This window comes from Harpia harpyja, chromosome 3 (assembly GCF_026419915.1).
Source record: "Harpia harpyja isolate bHarHar1 chromosome 3, bHarHar1 primary haplotype, whole genome shotgun sequence".
Taxonomy (NCBI): Eukaryota; Metazoa; Chordata; class Aves; order Accipitriformes; family Accipitridae; genus Harpia; species Harpia harpyja.
This window is the reverse complement of record NC_068942.1, coordinates 56,693,353-56,711,490: the sequence shown is the minus strand read 5'-3', so window position 1 is coordinate 56,711,490 and position 18,138 is coordinate 56,693,353. Positions and strand designations below refer to the sequence as shown.

The 18,138-nt window shown below is 55.1% G+C and overlaps 1 protein-coding gene across 1 annotated transcript in view; it reads left to right on the top strand.

Moving 5' to 3' along the window:
• The first annotated feature begins 1,860 nt into the window (after positions 1-1,860).
• The window catches only part of LTBP2 (latent transforming growth factor beta binding protein 2), a 73,863-nt gene continuing 57,585 nt past the window's right edge, over positions 1,861-18,138 (top strand). Inside the window, exons 1-3 of the mRNA XM_052782728.1 lie at positions 1,861-2,657; positions 10,970-11,040; positions 16,842-17,088. Of these exons, the coding sequence (XP_052638688.1) occupies positions 2,203-2,657; positions 10,970-11,040; positions 16,842-17,088 (773 nt within the window). The 5' untranslated portion in view covers positions 1,861-2,202. The remainder of the gene's footprint in view (positions 2,658-10,969; positions 11,041-16,841; positions 17,089-18,138) is intronic.

The following is an 18,138-nucleotide window of genomic DNA, read 5'->3' as shown; positions in this document are numbered from 1 at the left end:
ACCCCCTCAGCCCCGTTGCACTTGCTCACCTGCCAAGTTACCTCCTCCCCTCTCCCTCGCTTGCAGGACCCCAGCCAGAGGGGATGTGCTGGGGTCCTGCTCTGCTCCAGACCCAGCATCCTTTTGGGGGATTCATTCCCTGTGCTTCTACTCCTTTCCCGGCTCCTCTGGACCCCGGAGGGCAGGCAGCAGTACTCCCATCCCAAGGAGAGGATGGCTGTGGTCCAAGAGGGCCTAAAAGTCAAGGGGCAACGCAAAGAAGGGAGCTGGAGCCACTGGTTTCAAATGGGAGAAGCTTTAGGAGTGCAGCCACTGGAAGCCAGAGAGGAGGGACTGGGGGAGCTGGACCCCTCTGCCGTGAAGCTTTCGGGAAGCAGATGGCTTGGTGAGGGCCAGGGGAGGCAGCACCTGTAGTGGGAGAGGCTGGGGGGAGAGGAGCATCAGTGGGCAGGGAGCTGTAAGGGGCTGGGGGACCAGCGGGCACGGTAGGAGAGCCAGTGCTCTCCAGGGACAAAAGAAATTAGATGAATTCACGGGCTGATACTACAATTTGCCTTTTAAACCCAGTGGCTGAGCTGCAGCATCTGGCTGAAGGAGCCCCTACCCCGCGGGCTGCTGGAAGACGTGAGGGTACAGCCAAAGGATCGCTCTGTGTGCATGCAGAGTTCCTCGTGTTCTCCCGCAGGCATCCAGACGCAGCGCTCAGGGTCAGGTTGTCAAGTGGAGTGAACCTTTCATCTGCCTGAACTTGGCATGATGAAAACGGCTTGGTAAGTGTTACTGGCCACAGGACCCACTGCAGGGACACACGCCAGCGAGCATCTCCTTCCTATGAGCACCTGCGCTGTCCTCCTCTGCCTCCTTGTGTGCAGAGATGCAGTGAGAGGTCTCTAGCCACCCACCAAGCTCACAGATCCTGCTGTGGGCCAGAATGAGCCCACCCCAAATACACTGTATTGCTGGGCTGGAACAGAGCCTGAACCCATCTGGGAGGATTTGCTCCCTGCTCGAGATGGCCAAGGGCAGCAGAGAGCAGCAGAGATGTGGCAGAGGACAAGGCCAAGCTGATGTGTGTGGCTGAAATGGGATTTCTGTGTGTTGTTGTCATCGTCCCCCCCCCCCGCCCTTCCCTCAGTCTTTCTCAGAGCGTATAAAGCAGTCATTTCAAGCCATCCCTTGACCTCCAGGTGCCCATGCACAGACAGACGGTGGGAGGGAAGGACACCTACTCTAAGCTGGCGTCTCCTGAAAGATCTCTCTTAGGTGAAGGACCTGGAGCTTTTAGGTGGTTCCTTTTCTAGCCTGGACCTATCCAAGGAAGAGTATAAAGCCCTGAATTGGATTTGAGGGGATCTGAGAGCTCTGTACCCAGGGTGGGATGGCAAATAAGGCTCTTCCCATTGCCATGCCTGTCTCCTGTGAGATGCGATCAAGAGCAGCAAGAGGGCTAGCGGTGCTGATGCAGCTCCAGAAGTCCCCAGATGCTGGGGGGCGGCGTCGTATTCCTCCGGCATCCGTGTCTCCTGCTCCGTGCACCCCACACCCGGGGCTGCTCCACCTTCCCCGAGCGCTTCCAGCTGCGGCGGGAGCCGGCGGCTCGCTGCGGGCCGGGCGGCAGGGAGGGCTCCGGGGGCTGCACGCCGGCTGCCGGGCAGGCGGCGGACGGGTCTCCCCGGCCAGGCAGGGGTTAAGGCTTCTCTGTTGTAGTTTGTTTCCCTTTGCCAAAGTGGGTGTTGCTGGAATGTCTCCTCTCCTAAGGAGGGGGGCCGAGCCGTGTCCTCTGGAGAGGGGGGATGTCAGCATCAAAAAGACACAAAAGGGGGAGGTTTCCAAAAATAAAACCCTCCATCCCCTCCGGGCGCTGCCAGTGCCAGAGGCAGGCGCGAAGGTGCTCGGAGCTGCCTGCGGAGCGCGGGAGCTCGCCGGCAGCCCGGCGAGCGGGGCCGGCCGCCTTCCTCCTCCTCCTCCTCCTCTTCCTCCTCCCGCGGGGGCCGCTCAGCAGCCCGCGCCCCTGCCTCCGCCTCGCTCTCTGCGCCCCCGGCCCCGGTGGGCGGCAGGTCCCGGCGGAGCCCCGGAGCGGGATGGGGCGGTGAGCGGAGGGCGGAGAGCCGGCGGTCCCCGCTGCCCCGCGCCCGCCGGAGGATGCCAGCCGGGCGCTGAGCGCTCCGCGCCGCCCGTCTCCCCCCGCCACCGGCTGACACCATGCGGGGCGCCGCCGCCAGCCTCCTCCCGCTCACCTTCGCCGTCCTCCTGGGCTTCGCCGACCCTCGGCCGGACTCCGCGGCTAGGCTGGAGCCGGGGAGCGGGGGGGCGGCGCGGCCGCGGGGCCGGGGGGCTGCCCTGGGGGCGGCGGGCACGGCGCACAGCCTGTCCCCGGCGCCCAGACCCCCCCCGCCGGCACGGCCCCTCCCCGCCGCCCTCCACGTGGACCGCGGCTCCGCGGCCGCCGCGGGGAGCCCGAGCGGCGGCGACGGCCGGAGGCAGCGTCCCGACGGCGGGCTGCCCGCGCCCCGGGGCCAGGCGGGCGACCCCGGGCTCGCTCCCGGCCCAGGGCGGAGGAACAGGCTGGACCCCTCCCGCCAGCAGCAGGGCAGCGGGCAGAAAGCCCGGGTCGCGCCCCGGGCGAAGGAGCCGAGCGGCAGAGGGAGGATGGCGGGGTAAGTGCCGCGGCCGGGGGGGGTGACCCTGCCGGGGGTGCGTCGTGTCAGCCCCGGTGGTCCCGGCGCCGGGGAGCCCCAGGCGGAGGGGCCGGCTCCCGTCCTGAGCCCCGCGCTGCATCCCGGTGCGTGCATCCCCCCCTTCCGTCCCCGCGGGCGCTGCCCCGTGCCCTGCGGGACGCCCGGGCTGCCTGTGCCGGGGCAGTCACGGGGGGGGGGTGATGTGCGGGGGGCGAGGGAGGCTGGGCCGTGTCCCGTCCCGTCCCGTCTCGTCCCGTCCCGGGCTGTCTCTGGCCCCGGAGCAGAGCAGGAGCGCGCTGGGTGCTCGCGCCGCGCCTCTGCCCCGCGCGTGCGGCGGGTGATGGCGCTGCTCTCGCCCACGCGACTCCCCGGCGTGCGTGCGTACCCACCCGTGTGCATGCACGCGTGCGTGAGTGTGAGGCGAGCGGGACGCCGTGCGGCCGGCTGCCTGCCGCGCGGGGACGTGTGGTTTATCGAGCGTGCTGGATGCGGTGCCCTTCTGCTGACACATCGGGGCTCCGGCGGGTCGGACAGCTGCGGGGCGCGGCGCGGCGGGCGGGGGGGCTACTCTGCCCCTCCCCGGGGCTGCCTTGGGCCGTCCCGGAAAGCGTGCAGGGTGGGGGGCTGCCACCGGGCGAGGCGGGGGGAGAGCAGTGCGGCCACGGAACGTGGGTGGCGGGAGAGGCTGGAGGGTCTCGCCTGGGTGCTGGCGCTCTTGCTGCAGGTACCTGGCCTCTTAGCTCCGTCCTCCCATAACGGGCCCCTTGTAAGCACTTCGCGCGGCAGCTTCCCGTGGCTTCGGCTGGCTCCGCCGGGGGAGGCTTCCCACCGCTTGCCCGGCAGGGCCGCTTGCAGCTCCGGTCTCTGGCTGCAGCCCCGCGGAGGTGGAGGGGAGCTCGCATGGAGAGACCAGCTGCTCCGCTGCGAGGGGAGCCTGCGAGCGGCACGTCTGGCGCAGCGCTGACGTACCCTTCGGCCCCGGGCCCCCTCCTCTGCGGTTCCCGTTCTGCTCCCCCGTGGCTGATGCCCCTCGTGACGAGCTCCTCTGCCAGCCGGGAAGGGCTGCCGAAGCCATCGGGCCGGCAGTTTGACCGACCCGTGTGGCAGCGCGTGTCCGCTCTCCGTGTGAGCCCTGCCAGGGGCGATGCTGAGGGCAGGCTCTGGGCTTGCTGCCCTCTGACGCGGGCAGAAATGTCTCCTGCTAACACCGGGTAGGGAGCTTCACTAGAGTACAAAAGGCAGCCCAGTCTCTGAGGTTTCTCTCTCCCATACTCACCTACTTGCAAAATTTCAAGGCAGAGATGTTCCCTGTGCCACTCCATGCACTTTCCTTCAACAAATCCACAGAAGCACTAAACTTGCTCTTCTTCCATCATGTTTGATACGTGAAGTATTTAGCACTAACAGCTAATCAATGACAGGTAGGTCCTGAGATGATTTTGGCTTACCCAGTCCATTAGCCTTGGTTTGTCAGCCACCCAGAGCGAGAGTCTTGATAAGATCCAGTCCTGCTCAGTCAGGTTTGGGCTTTTTGGGGCTCAGAAGGATTCTACCCTTTCTGCAGTCGGCATGTTGTCAGCATTGCTTTGGAATCACGTGGCGATTCAATTGGATTTGAGTCATCTGAGATGTAGCCCGTTCCTTTTCAGTGACTACCCTGAATAGTCTCCACCAGGGCTTCAGGCTGCAGCTGCCTCTGGTGGCAACAGCTGGGCCACACTGCTACCAGGAGCAGGCGGGCAGCCCCAAGGTTCGCACTGTGCTCAGAAGGGCGCTGAACCTCTTTGCAAGTCGCATTCTTTCATCCCTTAATCAAGAGTGTAAATGGGGGTGGTTGGTCCAGCGCTTACACACTGTTGACCTGTTATCAGCTAGATTTGGCTTCCTGGGGTATTAGAGAGTGCCGTTGCCTCCAAGCTTAGAGGAAGGAAGAGCTGTGCCTTGGTGCTGTGTTCCCCACGCAGGCTGTGCTGGGCTCTCTGCCTCTGCTCTGCCCTGGAATGAGGGGTGGGGATGCAGGGCTTGCTCTGATCCCCAAGAACTTGAACTCTGGCAAGTGCATATAATGGCTTGTCATCAGTAGCTTTCCATCTCTTCTGGAGTCCAAATTGGCACTTTTTAAACTTCTCTATGACCTACTGTCTTTGGAGCTTAGGAAAAAGCCTAGCTGAAATAATTGTTCATGAGTAACCACAGGCGTTACTCCTCATGGAAAGCTAGCTGCTGCTGCCTCCAGCCATTTGGTGAGACTCTGTCCTTCCACCTCATCCATCTTCTTACGCCCCTTGCTGCACTGGACACATTTCCATCCAGGAAACTCAGGGCCCCTAAAAAACTTCATTTCATGATGTTTCATTTTTTTGCCAGGTGGGATATTTTCTGTTCTTCTATTTACACTGCACTCCTACTTCTCTGTAGTATGACAACCTTCATTTTCCCTTACTCAGGTAGCTTTGCAGGCTGCACTAAACCCCAGTGCTATTTATTTATACAGTTACTTTGGCTTAAAATCTCAACCGCTGCGTGGGTTGCCTTTCCTGATTCCCCAGAGTTCTCTGCTGGTACCTCCAGGGGCCTCGCACAGTCCTGTGGTTGAAAAACACGCTTATTAGCACTTTATTGTTTTCTGGATAATTATTTTCTCACTTTGTTTGATTGTGGCATACCCCAAATTAAGTTTCTTTCCTGGGTTGTGTCTGCCACCCTGCTCACGTCTGACCTTGTTGCAGGTGGGACCTGCTCACACCCTTCCATGAGTGCGTCCAACTGCAAGTCTTGCAAGACCTGGGGTTTAGTATTTTCTCCTGGAGGCTCATTGTGAGGTGACTTTTGACACCACAGCAAATACCGCAGAAAATTACTGTCTTCTAACACTGAGTGAGGAAAACAATCCAGCCCCGAAAGCATCTCTGCTTTGCTGTGCTCTGTTTAACCTGCCTGTTTCCCCAGCCCCACCAACTGGAAAGATTTTCCTCCCAAGTGTCGTGGGGTAGGGAGCTCCCAAGACCTGACGCATGCCAGGTATGGCTGTACTGATGTGCTGGATGCATCTCTAATTTGGGCTGGCCAGTCCTGCTGGGAGGACACTGTAGGCATCACCCTCCACCTCTGTGTCTCCCAGGATGTGATGGCCATTGTTCCTCTGCCCTGTGGCTGGGATGGTGGCTCCCAGTGATGATCCTCAGGTGGTGTACACAAAATTAGAAGGTGGGTAACGGGAGAGTAGTCTGGGGAAGTACCTCTACTTCTGGTACCCACCTGGACAATTTTCAGGGGCATGTGAGGCACCCCAGGTAACAGGCTGGGCATGCCACACTCTCTCCTTCTCCCTCCCACTTTCTTTTTGTGCATTCTGCACCCCAGTTCTTGTGCAATTGCTGTTGTAGGCACCATCTGTGGCTATACAGTCCTGCTTTACCCAGGCTTTGTGGGATATAGGTTCTTGCTACAGTGTGTGTATAGGACTGCTCTGGAGCGGAGGCAGTTAATGCTGATGTGGACTTGGCAGAGGTTTTTCAGTGGTTCATCAATGCCAGCAGCCTTTTGCTAATGTTCTTCATTGGGTCTGACTGCAAATATTTCATATGCAGTTGGATGAAGTTCACTGTCCTGCAGTAGAAAGGCAGACCTGATGATCTAATGGTCCCCCTGGCCTTCTGTGAGGATGCTGTTAAATGACCTGAATGGAGTCAGCATATCTGGCAGCACAGAGTGCTGCATGAAGTTGAAATATGATGCATAGATTGCTGTTAAAATAAATGGTGAGAAAAATGGTTCTACTGAATGCTTCAGAAACAGTATGTGATCATCACTGAGGCTGTGCACATGCTGAAACTATGTGAAGCCATGATCTTACTACTGTTTTCCTTCACCCTAGTGCTTTGTTACAGTTGCTTGCCTCTGGTTTCAGATAACACTGCAAGATCTTGCAGGCTTTTCTCATCCTGGGTACCACTTTGCACAGCGGGGGCCTGATCCTGATGGTGGCCTCTGGCTGCTGCAGCAAAGCAGGTGATGAAGGACTGGCTTGCTGCGGATCCTTTGCCCAAGTTACAGGTTGTGCTGGTGCATTCAGTCAGGGCCATGAACGGTAATTCTGGATGTAGGGAGGCTTCGTGGCTCTGTGAGGGGTGTCAGGGAGATAGATGTCTGTCCCAGAAAAAGAGCAGGCCAGTGAGTAGCGCCTGACACCTCCTGTGCACCAAGCTCTTGCAACGTGCCAGGAACTATACCTGGGCACGGATGGTGCATGCTAGCTGCGGAGTGAGGAGCAAGCTTGGTTTGCAGTTGGTTACTGCTGCTTGTGCTGTTTGGAGACCTCAGGGCGTACCTGGCACTTCAGGCAGGGGCTGAGATGTGGATCCAGTGCCTCACCCTGCATATTGCCAGAAAGGCAAACCTGAAGGCCCACATCTGCACTAGTGAGCTATGCCTTAGGGCTAGAACTGGCACTGTGGCTATTCAGCTGTCTGAGCTATTCAACCCGGTTTCTCTCCAAAAAGGGGAAACTGGCTATTGGAAATGGTCTCTGTCTGCTCTGGTCTGAGCTGGGCTGAGAGCTATTTTGGAAGGTGCTAAGTGGCCCATGAGCCCTGTAGCAGACCAGTGTTACAGGCAATCAAGTCCCAGCATCTGGGAACATCCCCAGCAATGTTTGATTTCCTAGGAAAGCTGACCTGGCTCTTGGGAAGGTAAATATGTTAATTAACTTTTTCCACTGGTAAGGACACAGAGATAGAAAAGACGGATGGTTTGCCCAAGGCTTGTTTTAGCATCAGTGGCAGGGCTGGGAATAGGGCATCCCCATGCAGCGTGACCTAGTGTGAGTGTTCAGTGGGACTTCAGCTTGGGAGACCTGTGTGAGGACATGTCTTCTGTTCTGCTCTGATCTAGGGCTGTGTTGAGCTTCTTTCCACCTGGGAGAGCTGCTGACCCCTCCACGTGCCCACCCATCCTCTGGTCTCTCTGCACCCCAGGCTGCCCAGGCTGAGGGAGAGAGTCCTGCTCCCCTCTCCCTGCTGCCGTGCTGCCAGTTTCAAGGAGTGGGTAAGCAGGAGGCAGCCTGGGTGCTCAACCTTGCGTGGCTGCTGAGTGCTTCAAAGTTATGAGCGTGGCTTTGGCTCACATCATTGTTAGGTCTGCCAGGGGCTTGGTGCATCACGGCACCCAGCAGTTCCCCTTGCCGGGCAGCTCTGCCTGCTGCCTTGGAGGCCCCTGTCCCCTGTGCTATGTGGGGGTGATCAGGGGCTGCTCAGTGTGTATAGGTAGCTCCCCAGCAGCCACCCCCGGGACAATGACACCAGACCTGGAGGGACCCTGCCACTTGTTCTTTTCTCCAGAAGCAGGGCTGGATGGAGAAGCCCAGGACTGGATGTGCCCCGCAGGTGGCTCACGCCTGAGCCATGTCTTTGCACAAAGTGTTGGCGATGGCACGTGCAGCAGGACAGATGCAGCTGGGGGCTGCCACTCTCTCGAACACCGTCCATGCTGTAAACATGCCGTGCTCCTTAAATGTCCTGGGATTAATTCTGAATTCTTTGTAAGGCAGTGAAAACCACATGGTGTTTAAGCCATGCAAATGTCAACTAAAGGCTTTAAGTAGAACCAGACATGCTCAGGACTGAGTCCCATGCGGCAGAGGCCCCATAGCTATTTTCCCACTGCTGATGCTCTTGCTTACCTGGGGCCCCATGCTCTGTGAGGTCCTGCTCACTGGGCTTTTATCAGGAAATAGTTGTGGTCCTTCTCTGTCCTCCAGTACTACCTACATGTTGCTCCTCTCAAGTGCTCACTTCCAGTCCTGGAGGTCCTCCCTGCCTCCATCTCTGCCCATCCTCTCATCCAGGAGGTTATGGAAGGAAGGCACGTTCCCCTCCAGGTACTTCCTTTGCCCCTGCCTCTGAGGGCATCCCTGCCAGGTCACTCCCCTCTGCACATGCTGGGCTGTCTTCCCTCGGGGAGCATCGCACTGGTGCTAGCATCTCCCTTCACCTGGGGTTGTCAACTAATGCCTGCAGTTGGCAGTGACATAGTTTGTGCTGAACCCAACAGGGGTTTCATGCCTTCAAGAGTGATCTGCTCAGGCTTGGGCCCCTGTCTGTTTTAGTCTCATACCTTTCTCCCTACAACCTCTGGCTCGCTGTTGGCATTGAGAGCAGCTAGCAGCATGCTCCCTCCAGCATGTGTGTGAGACACGTAGATAAAACTTGAACTTAAATCCTATGAAGAACTAATAGTGTGATTCAAGGCCAAAACAGCTTCTCTGGAGAAGGTAGGTATTTTGCCTACAAGAAGCAATCTCTGATTATGTGAGTAAGTTGAGGTGGGAAAGGGCAAAGCTTTGCTCTTTGAACAGACCAGCTGAATATGCCTTGCAAGGTGTGTTTCAGCCATGCCGAGGGAAGAATGGGAGCTGTGACAGTCTAAGCAAAGATGCTTATGCTGCTGCTTGGAATGGAGTCCCTCAGCGGACCTTAATTACCTAGAGACCTGCTGCAGCTCAGTGGTTTTCTCTCTTTGCTGATCTGGACATCTTTAAATAGTTTAAGGCCTTTTGTGGGCTTTTACGCCATAAGTAAAGGCAAGTTTGCTTTCCTTGGATACTTTCTGGGGCTGTCTTAAAGATGAGACCCATAGATGTCTTTGAGTTGACAGACAAAAAGCTGGAAATCAGTGCTCTAGCCCAGCCAGAGCAGATGTGAGTGGATGCAAGAATTCCTTTGGCTTGTTCTGTTTGCAGGAAGTCACACCAAGGGAATTTAAGTGCTTTCTCCCTATAAAAATCTACCCAGGTTAGTAAAATGTTGATCCTGAAGGGCTGGATAATGCTTTACAAATGATGTGGCTTCTCAGGCCACTTCCCCTTTCCACGTGGAGCGATTGTATCTCTACAGGCAGCTTCATTCATGAACACCAGAACAATCCTTGGCACACCTGCTACCCACCGTCGTTGGCTCTCCTAAAATGTGAACCCCACAGCTTGAGCTCTGGCACTTCTGGAGTCTCATCTCATGCCATGTGGATGTAGGAGTCACGAGGATGCCGGTTTGAAGCAGGATCATCTTCTGACCCTGCTGTGTTCATGTTAAAGTCAATCCAGAAGACAAATGTGCATGTTTCCATGGTTCCTGTAAATTCTGTCAACAGCTCTGACTGCCTTGTCCAGCATTAGAAATAAACCATACTCCCCACTTCATTTCCAGAGGCTTTCCAGAGCTTTCAGGCTGCCTATTTCTAACTTTTAATCTTTTGATGACTGTACTCTCCCATCTACCTAGACATGCAAAAGTTACGTATTCCCAAAATACCTTCCCTCCATGATGAGTAAATATGCTTGGACAGCAACCTGCAACTTGTTATTCCTTCTCATTATAGATGTGTAAATACAAGATGTGACCAGAGGAAGCAGGATTAGCTGCCTGCTTGGGCATTGCAGAGCACCTCTGGGAGGCACAGCACTGTCCCCGATAGCTGTATGTTGGCTGTGATCGCTACCTGAAAACACATAATAAGGGAGAGGTGGGGAGGTTGTTGTTTATGTAAAGGCAGTCAAAAAGTTGCTGCAGCAAAAGTGCTGGAATTAACAACCATGGAAATGGTTTGAGCATCCTGGAATTAGTGTGGCACTGTGCATGTCAGGTAGACACAAATTTCGTAGCACTGGAGAGTCCCCAGCCCCCGGGGTTGCTGCGCCAGAGGCAGATAACAAGTGCAGGACTGGGGTGCTCGCAAAGGGAGAGCAAGCTGGGGAGCGGCCGACACGGCTGCTGGCATGTCGTTCCACCCAGGGTAGGGTTGAGCAATGAACAGCAAACAGGCAGCAGCAGTTAGGTGGAGAATGAAGCGTTGTCTTCGGCCGAAGCAGCTCGGGACACTTGCGGAGGCGAGATGCTATGACCAAAGTTGGAATCAGGCCCGATTTACACCCCAATACCACGAAGAGCTGTGAGATCTTTAACGATCACAGGCTACCAGCCTCCAATTGCTCTCAGGAGGAAAATGGTTCCTCTGAGCGCTGTGCCAGGAACCCAGCATAATGCCAGTTCAAAAGGGAGATACTCCCTGAGGGATCGCTCACACTGCAGCATTCACATAGTCCTTGGGGGTTTCTTTTCCAAGCACTTAAACAACTCAGCCCTTGTCCCATTGGTTTTGATCTCAGCTGCTGGTCCATCTGGAAGGAAATATCACATGCTACAGGAAATAATTTTACGGGTGACTCAGAGGTGCTGGCTGCAGAGAGACCTCGGCTTTCCCTTCTCCTAACCACACTGCTTTGTCTCTCTGCTTAGGCCAAATGTCTGCAGCAGACAGTGTTGCCCAGGATGGACGACGGCTCCCGGCACAAACCGCTGCATCAAACGTGAGTATGACAGTCTCAGCCGGTGCAGGTCTCACGATGCACCCCTAAAAAGCACACGAGTACTGCTGTGACCCCACACATGTCCCCTGTGCTGTGCTGGGGCAGGAGACGGACCGTGGGGTCCCCGGAGCCAGCGCTGCAACCTCCCCGTGGGGCTGCCGGGCTGTGGGTCGGCTCTCCCTGCCTCCTGGCAAAGTCTGAGCACACTGAATAGTTATGGCTCTACTTTATTATTGTTATTAGTGTCCATCCCAAGCAAGGTCCTGCTGGGGCAGGGCATTGCAATGGCACATTTATGGGTGAGTTTTGAGCCCTGGGCTCTCACCGTCCTGCTTGGAGCAAAAGGCAGGTCTGTGAAAGTCCCAGCAGGTGGGAACCAGCAGAGTGGGGCTGTGCTCATGTGGGCAAGTGTTGCTGATGCTGAGGGGGCAATCAGGGCTGCAAATTATCTGAGTGCTGTTAAGGAAAGCAATTAATGGAGTTGGCACAATGGCCGGGACTGGTGGGGCTGGAGAGTGGTGCAGCGTGTGGGATGTGTAAAATGGCACGGGGCTGCAGGGTGCTCCCTCTGGTGTGGAAACTGCCCAGCCAGGGCCCTCCTGCCTGCTCACAGAGGGGTTAATAAGGGCTCTGCTCCTCCAGAAGGCCCTGCAACAACCCTGGGGGCTGAGATCATTTCAGGCTCCCCTACACAGCACTGGAAGGGAAGGGGTTTGGGCAGGCACCGGTGCGACGCATGCCAGAGGCAGCTGCACTGTCGTCTCCATCGCCAATAGCTCTGTAACCACAGCCCAGCCACTGCTGCGATCCCTGTCCCTAAACAACGGGGTTACACCACCCAGCCCACCCGTGGGCCTTCCCAGGGGACTGCCTGCCCCGTGCTCCTGCCTGGTCCCAGGGAGGCGAGGGGCTGCCTGCAGCGCCCAGGCAGCTCGGAGGGCAGGGAGCACACAGGCACCAGGCAGGCCTTCTGGATGGGAACGCCCTGCCCAGAATAGCCGAGCGCGTCTGCCTTTGCTCGAATGGCAGCAGCTGCCCAGATGTTTAGCGGGGAAAGAGGCTCAGCTTTGTTTGCTGCGGGATCTCATGGCGCTTTGGCCGCTCTGGGATAATTGCATTAGCGATTGCTGTTCAGGAGCAAGGGGCCAAGGGCTGACTCACCTCCCTTCTCCCTCTCCCCCCTGCCGACAGAAGCCAAACGGTAGAGAGCGTGCTGTGCTGCCAGACAGCGTCTGTAAACAGAGCGCGGGGCCAGCGATGGCAGCATCTTTCTCTCATTAGGGATTTTCCTAGGAGCAGTAGATTTGGGCTCGCAGCCATGCGGGCTGTCTAGCGATTGCTCAGGTGCTGGGCCCTTGTTCCCAAGGATTCATTAAAAGGACACTGTCAACATGATCGGGCCTGACAGTGTCCTCCCGCCAGGGGATGGTAAATCTCAGGCAGGACTTAGGTGGAGACTAGTGATGTGTAAACATCATTTCGTTCCCAGCTACCTCCCTCACCGGGCTTTTCTGCTGGAGTCCAAGCTGCTGCAGATGTTCGGCTGTTTTTAAAGTTACCACGGCAAGCTGGACAGCCTGTCCCAGTTAGTTTCTGCACCACAGTGCTGTTTAATGTCTGATCCCGTGGTCTTTGATATGGGGCATCGGGAATTTAGTGGGATAGAAACACAGCCAGAGGGAACCTCTTAGCGTGATGAAGCAGGGAAGAAGTTGGCATTCAGGTCTTGGGCGGGACCTTGGTTTTCGTGGATTTGAGCCTGGGTACAGGAGAGATGATAGGCCAAATTGTTGCTTCAATCTACTTCCTATCACCTACTGAGCATGGTGATTTCTTTCTTCTCCACCCGTGCTTTTCCAGGCACTTTCCTCTTGCAACATCTCTGCATATGACTGAACTCGAGCCATGGGCAGGTGTCTCTAGCCTTTTGTTTTTTTCCAGCTTTGAGGACCAAAGTGTAGTGAGGACTTGGGGAGTTTTCTGAGAGTCAATGACTGGGAAGATGAAAAGAGAAATCTCTCTCTTTGGGACACCGACATTTCCTGGGAAGGTGGAAGTGAGCTAAGGGGGTTTAGGAGCAAGGGCTCGCTTGCTTGCAATGGGCTTGGTTTCTACCCATGCGCTGCCGGGTCATCACACCAAACTGCATACAGGGCATCTTGTGGGGCTGCAGAGGTCATCCTGCAGGAGGGGATATCAGGGATAATGAGCTACATCTGAACTTGGGCCTGAGGAGTTCATCCAACCACCTGCCTGTTTAAAGTCATCCTGGGGTGAGACTCAGGCCTTATGTCCTGGGTTTGCTGGAGAAGAAACCTGTACACACAAGCTGGCCAAAAGCCCCCTTGCACTGCCCATATTTCAGGAGCTGCAGGGGTTGTGGTGTACGCTTGTCAATAACTTAGCTGCTGCCTATTAGCTCATCAACCTTCCCCTCTGCTTAAGAGCAAGGGAATCCTCTTGCTCAGCCTCCTGACATAAGTTCATCAACCTCCACTCTCATCAGCATTATTCACTATGGTTCTTTGCTGCTTCCCAAGATAGCAGCCTGGGACGGGCTGGTAATGCAAGGTGAGCTTTTTTTCTGACATGGACATTTGAAAGCTTAAAAGAAACATTTTTAATCAGCATGTTGGGAAGGACTAAATAAATTCATGCACTTTCTAATCTCATACAGATGGTCTTGCAGTTAAGATACTGGATGAAGGTGCAGGGATTCCAGGATGAGTTGCTGGCTCTGCTGTGGTCTCACAGCATGTCTTCAGACAGTCACATTAGCACCTGGGGCTTTTCCACATCTGCAAAAGGAAGATGAGATTCACATGCTCTTTCCTTTTGTCTGTCTTCTGTACAGTGACTGTAGGGTTTTTTGAGCCCAGACTGTTTTTCATTGAAGTTCTGTTTTCCTGCTCTGTTATTCCTGCATTGCTGTTGCTCTCTCTGCCTGTCAGCCAGCACAGATCTGTCACTTGTGTTAAATTATCCATACCTTCTGGGTGCACTAACACAGTCAGAGTTTTAAGTTAAAACTGAGATTACATATTGCTCTGCATCAATAAGCAAACTTTTCCATGAGAAGGTGGACTAAATCACCCCAGTGGTACAAGTCCTTCAGCATCTTCCCAGTCTTCCTGTGAATGCCTGGCTAGATAGACAGGTTCCCCTGCATTTGAATGTGACTGAGCAGGAGCTGCTTACAGTGAAGACCTACACCACTCTCCTAGACCTAAAGCATGTGCAGGGACACAGTAATTGAATGTCACCTTGCAATGTCATTGCTCAATCCTGGGCCAGGTGTGCCTGCCAGGTGATGGGAGGTTGGACTCACTGGCCTTCCCCTCTGATGGTCCTGCCTGCTTGGCCTAGGTGGGTGGTCAGTGATGCTACAGTCATCCCTGCAGTGTGACCTTGCAGGGAGGACTTACCTCATGCACCGGACTAGACAGTGCCAGACTTGATCTGTGAGGGCACTGCTAGGTGCTCTTGAACAAACTAGCATTGCTACTAATAATACTTCAGCAGTGCTCCAAATCTCATCCTTTTATTAAGAATTTTGAGATGACTCTTTTTGCTTTCCCTAAAGCCCCAGCTCCTGAAGCAGGTGATTACATGAGACTACAGTAAGAAGAAATGAGAGTCTCTCATCTTAACAGAAACTGCTTGTAGCCCCCACAGATGGGGAGAGACATCTCAGAGTAACCCCTGGGCTCAGAAACCAGAAAGCAAAGAGAAAGATTCCAAATATATATGTATTTTTAACCATCTTGTTTCTTCTGTCAATGTTATGGTTTTGGGGGCCTGACTCGTGATTTCACACACTTGGCATTGGCAGTACTTCCACTGAATGATCTGCTCTCCCTACATCTCATAGCTGGACTGAGTGAAAACCAGCGACTCTTTAAAGCTCTTGCAAGTTCTTCCTGCGTCTACAAAGGCAAACAGGAAGAGGATTAATCCTAGAGCTGGAATATTTCAGCTAGGGCAACTCCCCACCCATCCTGCTTGAAGGGACCAGTAGACTAATCCCATTCACTTCTTCCTCTTCTTTGTATCAGCTGCCTTAGGGGCCTTTTTTAGAGTGCCTCGCCACTTACCGCTGCTTTTCTGCTGAAGGGCACGCTCTAACGTGACTATGAACATTGTTAGTGGGAGAGGTTGTGAGAACTGCTGTGATCCCAGGTCCTGCTGTCGTGGCTCTGCAGTATTTCGGCATGTGAAGTGGTTGTTTTCAATGGCAGGCTTCCTGGTCTGGTGGCGTCTGTTAAAACAGGCATTTATTGGGAGATAACAGTAGTGACTGGCAGCCTATTAAAATCACAGCTGAGTTTTATATTATAAATTACATAAACTTTTGGAGTGCCAGACTTCCCAGAGATGGTTAATTCCTGCCTGACTAGGAACCTGTCTCTGTTCCAGAGTCTGCAGTGGTGGCTGATTTATTTTACTGGGGGATTTCATCAAAACCTCTGGCTTTAACCTATACAGCCCTACGTGACTTGGGTTCTCCCTTTCCTTGAGATCTCCCTCTCTTCTGAGTGTTAACATGGTTCATGGTTCAAGTGAAGCATTCCAGCCAACATATCCCTGATCTAGTTAGGAAAAGCTGATGGCAGTCCAGTTTTGGGGTGAGGGAAGGGTTGTGGGGGGGCTATACTGCTTTGAAAGGACCTCAGAGTGTGCACAAGGACTTCTCTTGCTTGGTGACAGGGTGCTGAAGTGTGGATGGCACATGAGGCTAGAGCAATCTGTATGTTTGTTGCCCAGAAGCAGCCTTTCTTGCAGGTGTGCTTGGATCTCACAGGGGATGGAGATCACAGCCAGAGAGGGAGGGATGTTCTTGTGAAAGCCCAGCAGCTGCGTGCAAAGGTGGTGGGGTGTCAGATGCTCCTGCAGCCTCCCTGGGGCAGTCCCGGGGAAGGGGTCCTCAGCAGAAGCGGTGGCTGCATGTTTCAGCCCATCCACAGGGCTCCCACGTGGCTGGAGGTTAATGTCCACCTTGTGTTGTCCAACGAGGTTTCACTACCCTTTGGCCAGCCAGCCCTTTCCTTCTTTGAAGGACAACACTGTTTTCCAGTGCCTTTTCAATTACTCTTGCTCAGAACAATGAGCCTGGTCCTACCTGAGCAAGCTGTGGTTTCCTGGCTCTCGCTGGCTGGGCTATAAACCCAATTTGGCATCTGTTGACTTGGGAAGTGTTAGGGTCCGGCATATAATTAATAGCACTTTCCTCCCAGGGTGCAAACTGAAGCTGATGTGCTGTAATTAGGAACACACACAGGCTCAGAGGGTGATTTGGGCATGAAGTTAATGAACTGTAAGTCCCTGTATCTGTGGAGGAATTTGAGCGCAGTGACTCCAAAATCAGCTGCGGAGGGAGAGCTGGAAAGCTCTGGAGGGGACAGGCAGTGGAGGACCATGCAAATCAGACCCCAAAATGGACTAAAGGTAACAGGCAATCCCTCGTATTGGGATTGAGGTGCTATTCCTGCCTGGAGCGCTATGGGCAATGCTGGAGGCCGTATGCTCTCTGCAGACCATGCTGCTCATTTCTGAGTTTTCTGAAATGAGTATTGTTGGAGAAGAGCTGTGCAGAGACCAGTGAGGAGAAGTGGGAACAGCAACAAGTCTCTGATGGAGGTCACCTTGCGTTAGGGACCCACTGCAGCAGTAACACTGAGACTTTGAAGGTCACTTGCCTGCAGAGAAGAGATGGGACCACCCCAGTTGTGCTGCCCCAACTGGGTGCCACCACCATGGGGCTGAGCCCCATGTTCACTAACCGCCTTTCTGTGTCTCCTCAGCTGTCTGCGACCCGCCGTGCCAGAACAAGGGCTCCTGCAGCCGCCCCCAGGTCTGTACCTGTCGCTCGGGCTTCCAGGGCTCCCGGTGCGAAGAAGTCGTTCCCGAGCAGGAGTACCACCCGCCTGGTGCCGCTGCCGCTGCCTTCCAGCCCCCCGCAAGCTCCGTCCGGAGAAGGATCGGCACGGCAGGGCGGGATGCCTCCGTGCGAGAGGCTCAGGCGCCCGTCCCACGGCACATCCCAGCTGTGTAAGTCAAACCCGGTTCCCGGCAGGATGCTCCCCCAAATCCACAGGTTCAGTCAGGCCACAGCCTCTGCTTCATGAGGCTGGGCACCTGGGCTCCCAGTGGAGGCTCCTCCCTGGGCTGTGGGAGCTGACATAAGGGGGTTGGGTCCTGCTGTCCCTCCAAGGGACTCGGTTTGTCCACAGCACTGTGTCACAGTCCCCAGGCACACACAGGAATGGGACAGGCTAGGGATGGTCCCGTGCGGAAGGAGGACTGTGAAGCTCAGCAGCTTGCCCTTGTCCAGTTGGGGAACAGCCTTTGTGGTAGCAGCAAGGTGGAGAGAGGAGTGGGGGTTAAATCTCTTTCCCAAGAGGATGTGTTTAGAGCAGTATGTCCAGGTAGTACCCACAGAAGAGTGCGTAGATCTGAGGTGTGCTATTAAGTGCTGGTATGAGCAAAGTGATGATACTGAGAGATCCTGGCAGACTCTAGCAGTTATTGAGTCATTTGTTCCATAACCGTGTGTCACTTTGCTGTGGTGTGGGTCATTTTGGTACTCGGGCAGGTGCGTGCATATTGGGTATGGAAGCAAAGATGCAGCTGTTGGAGCTCACATGGGTCCATGCAGGAGAGACTCTGCGAGGAGCGTGTTAAGCTCAGGATGACAACTGTGGCATCATCCAGTCCTTTTGGGTGAGGAAGAGCTTACGGCTTCAGCCCACCTGCCTCAGCTTGGTGCTGAGGTGCTCTTGTACACGAGCTGTGACTCCTCCACACTTTGTGTTTTCTGAAGTCCCACTGGAGCTGTGGGGTTTCTGCTGAAGGAGGCAGTAAAAGTGGGAAACGTGCCTTTCCCTGACAAGCACCGCTGCTGTGCTGGCAGGTCGGTGGGAATGGTGCCTGCTGCTATACAACAATCCACATGTTTTTTTTTTTTAAAATCACCTCTGCTTTTCTGTAAGAGTCCATGGACATGGGAGCAAAGTGTTAGGCTGTACCACCCGTAAAGGCCCATGTCTTCCTTGCTGCTACTCACTCAGCTGCTGGGCCAGAAAGACTGGTTTTGTTGGT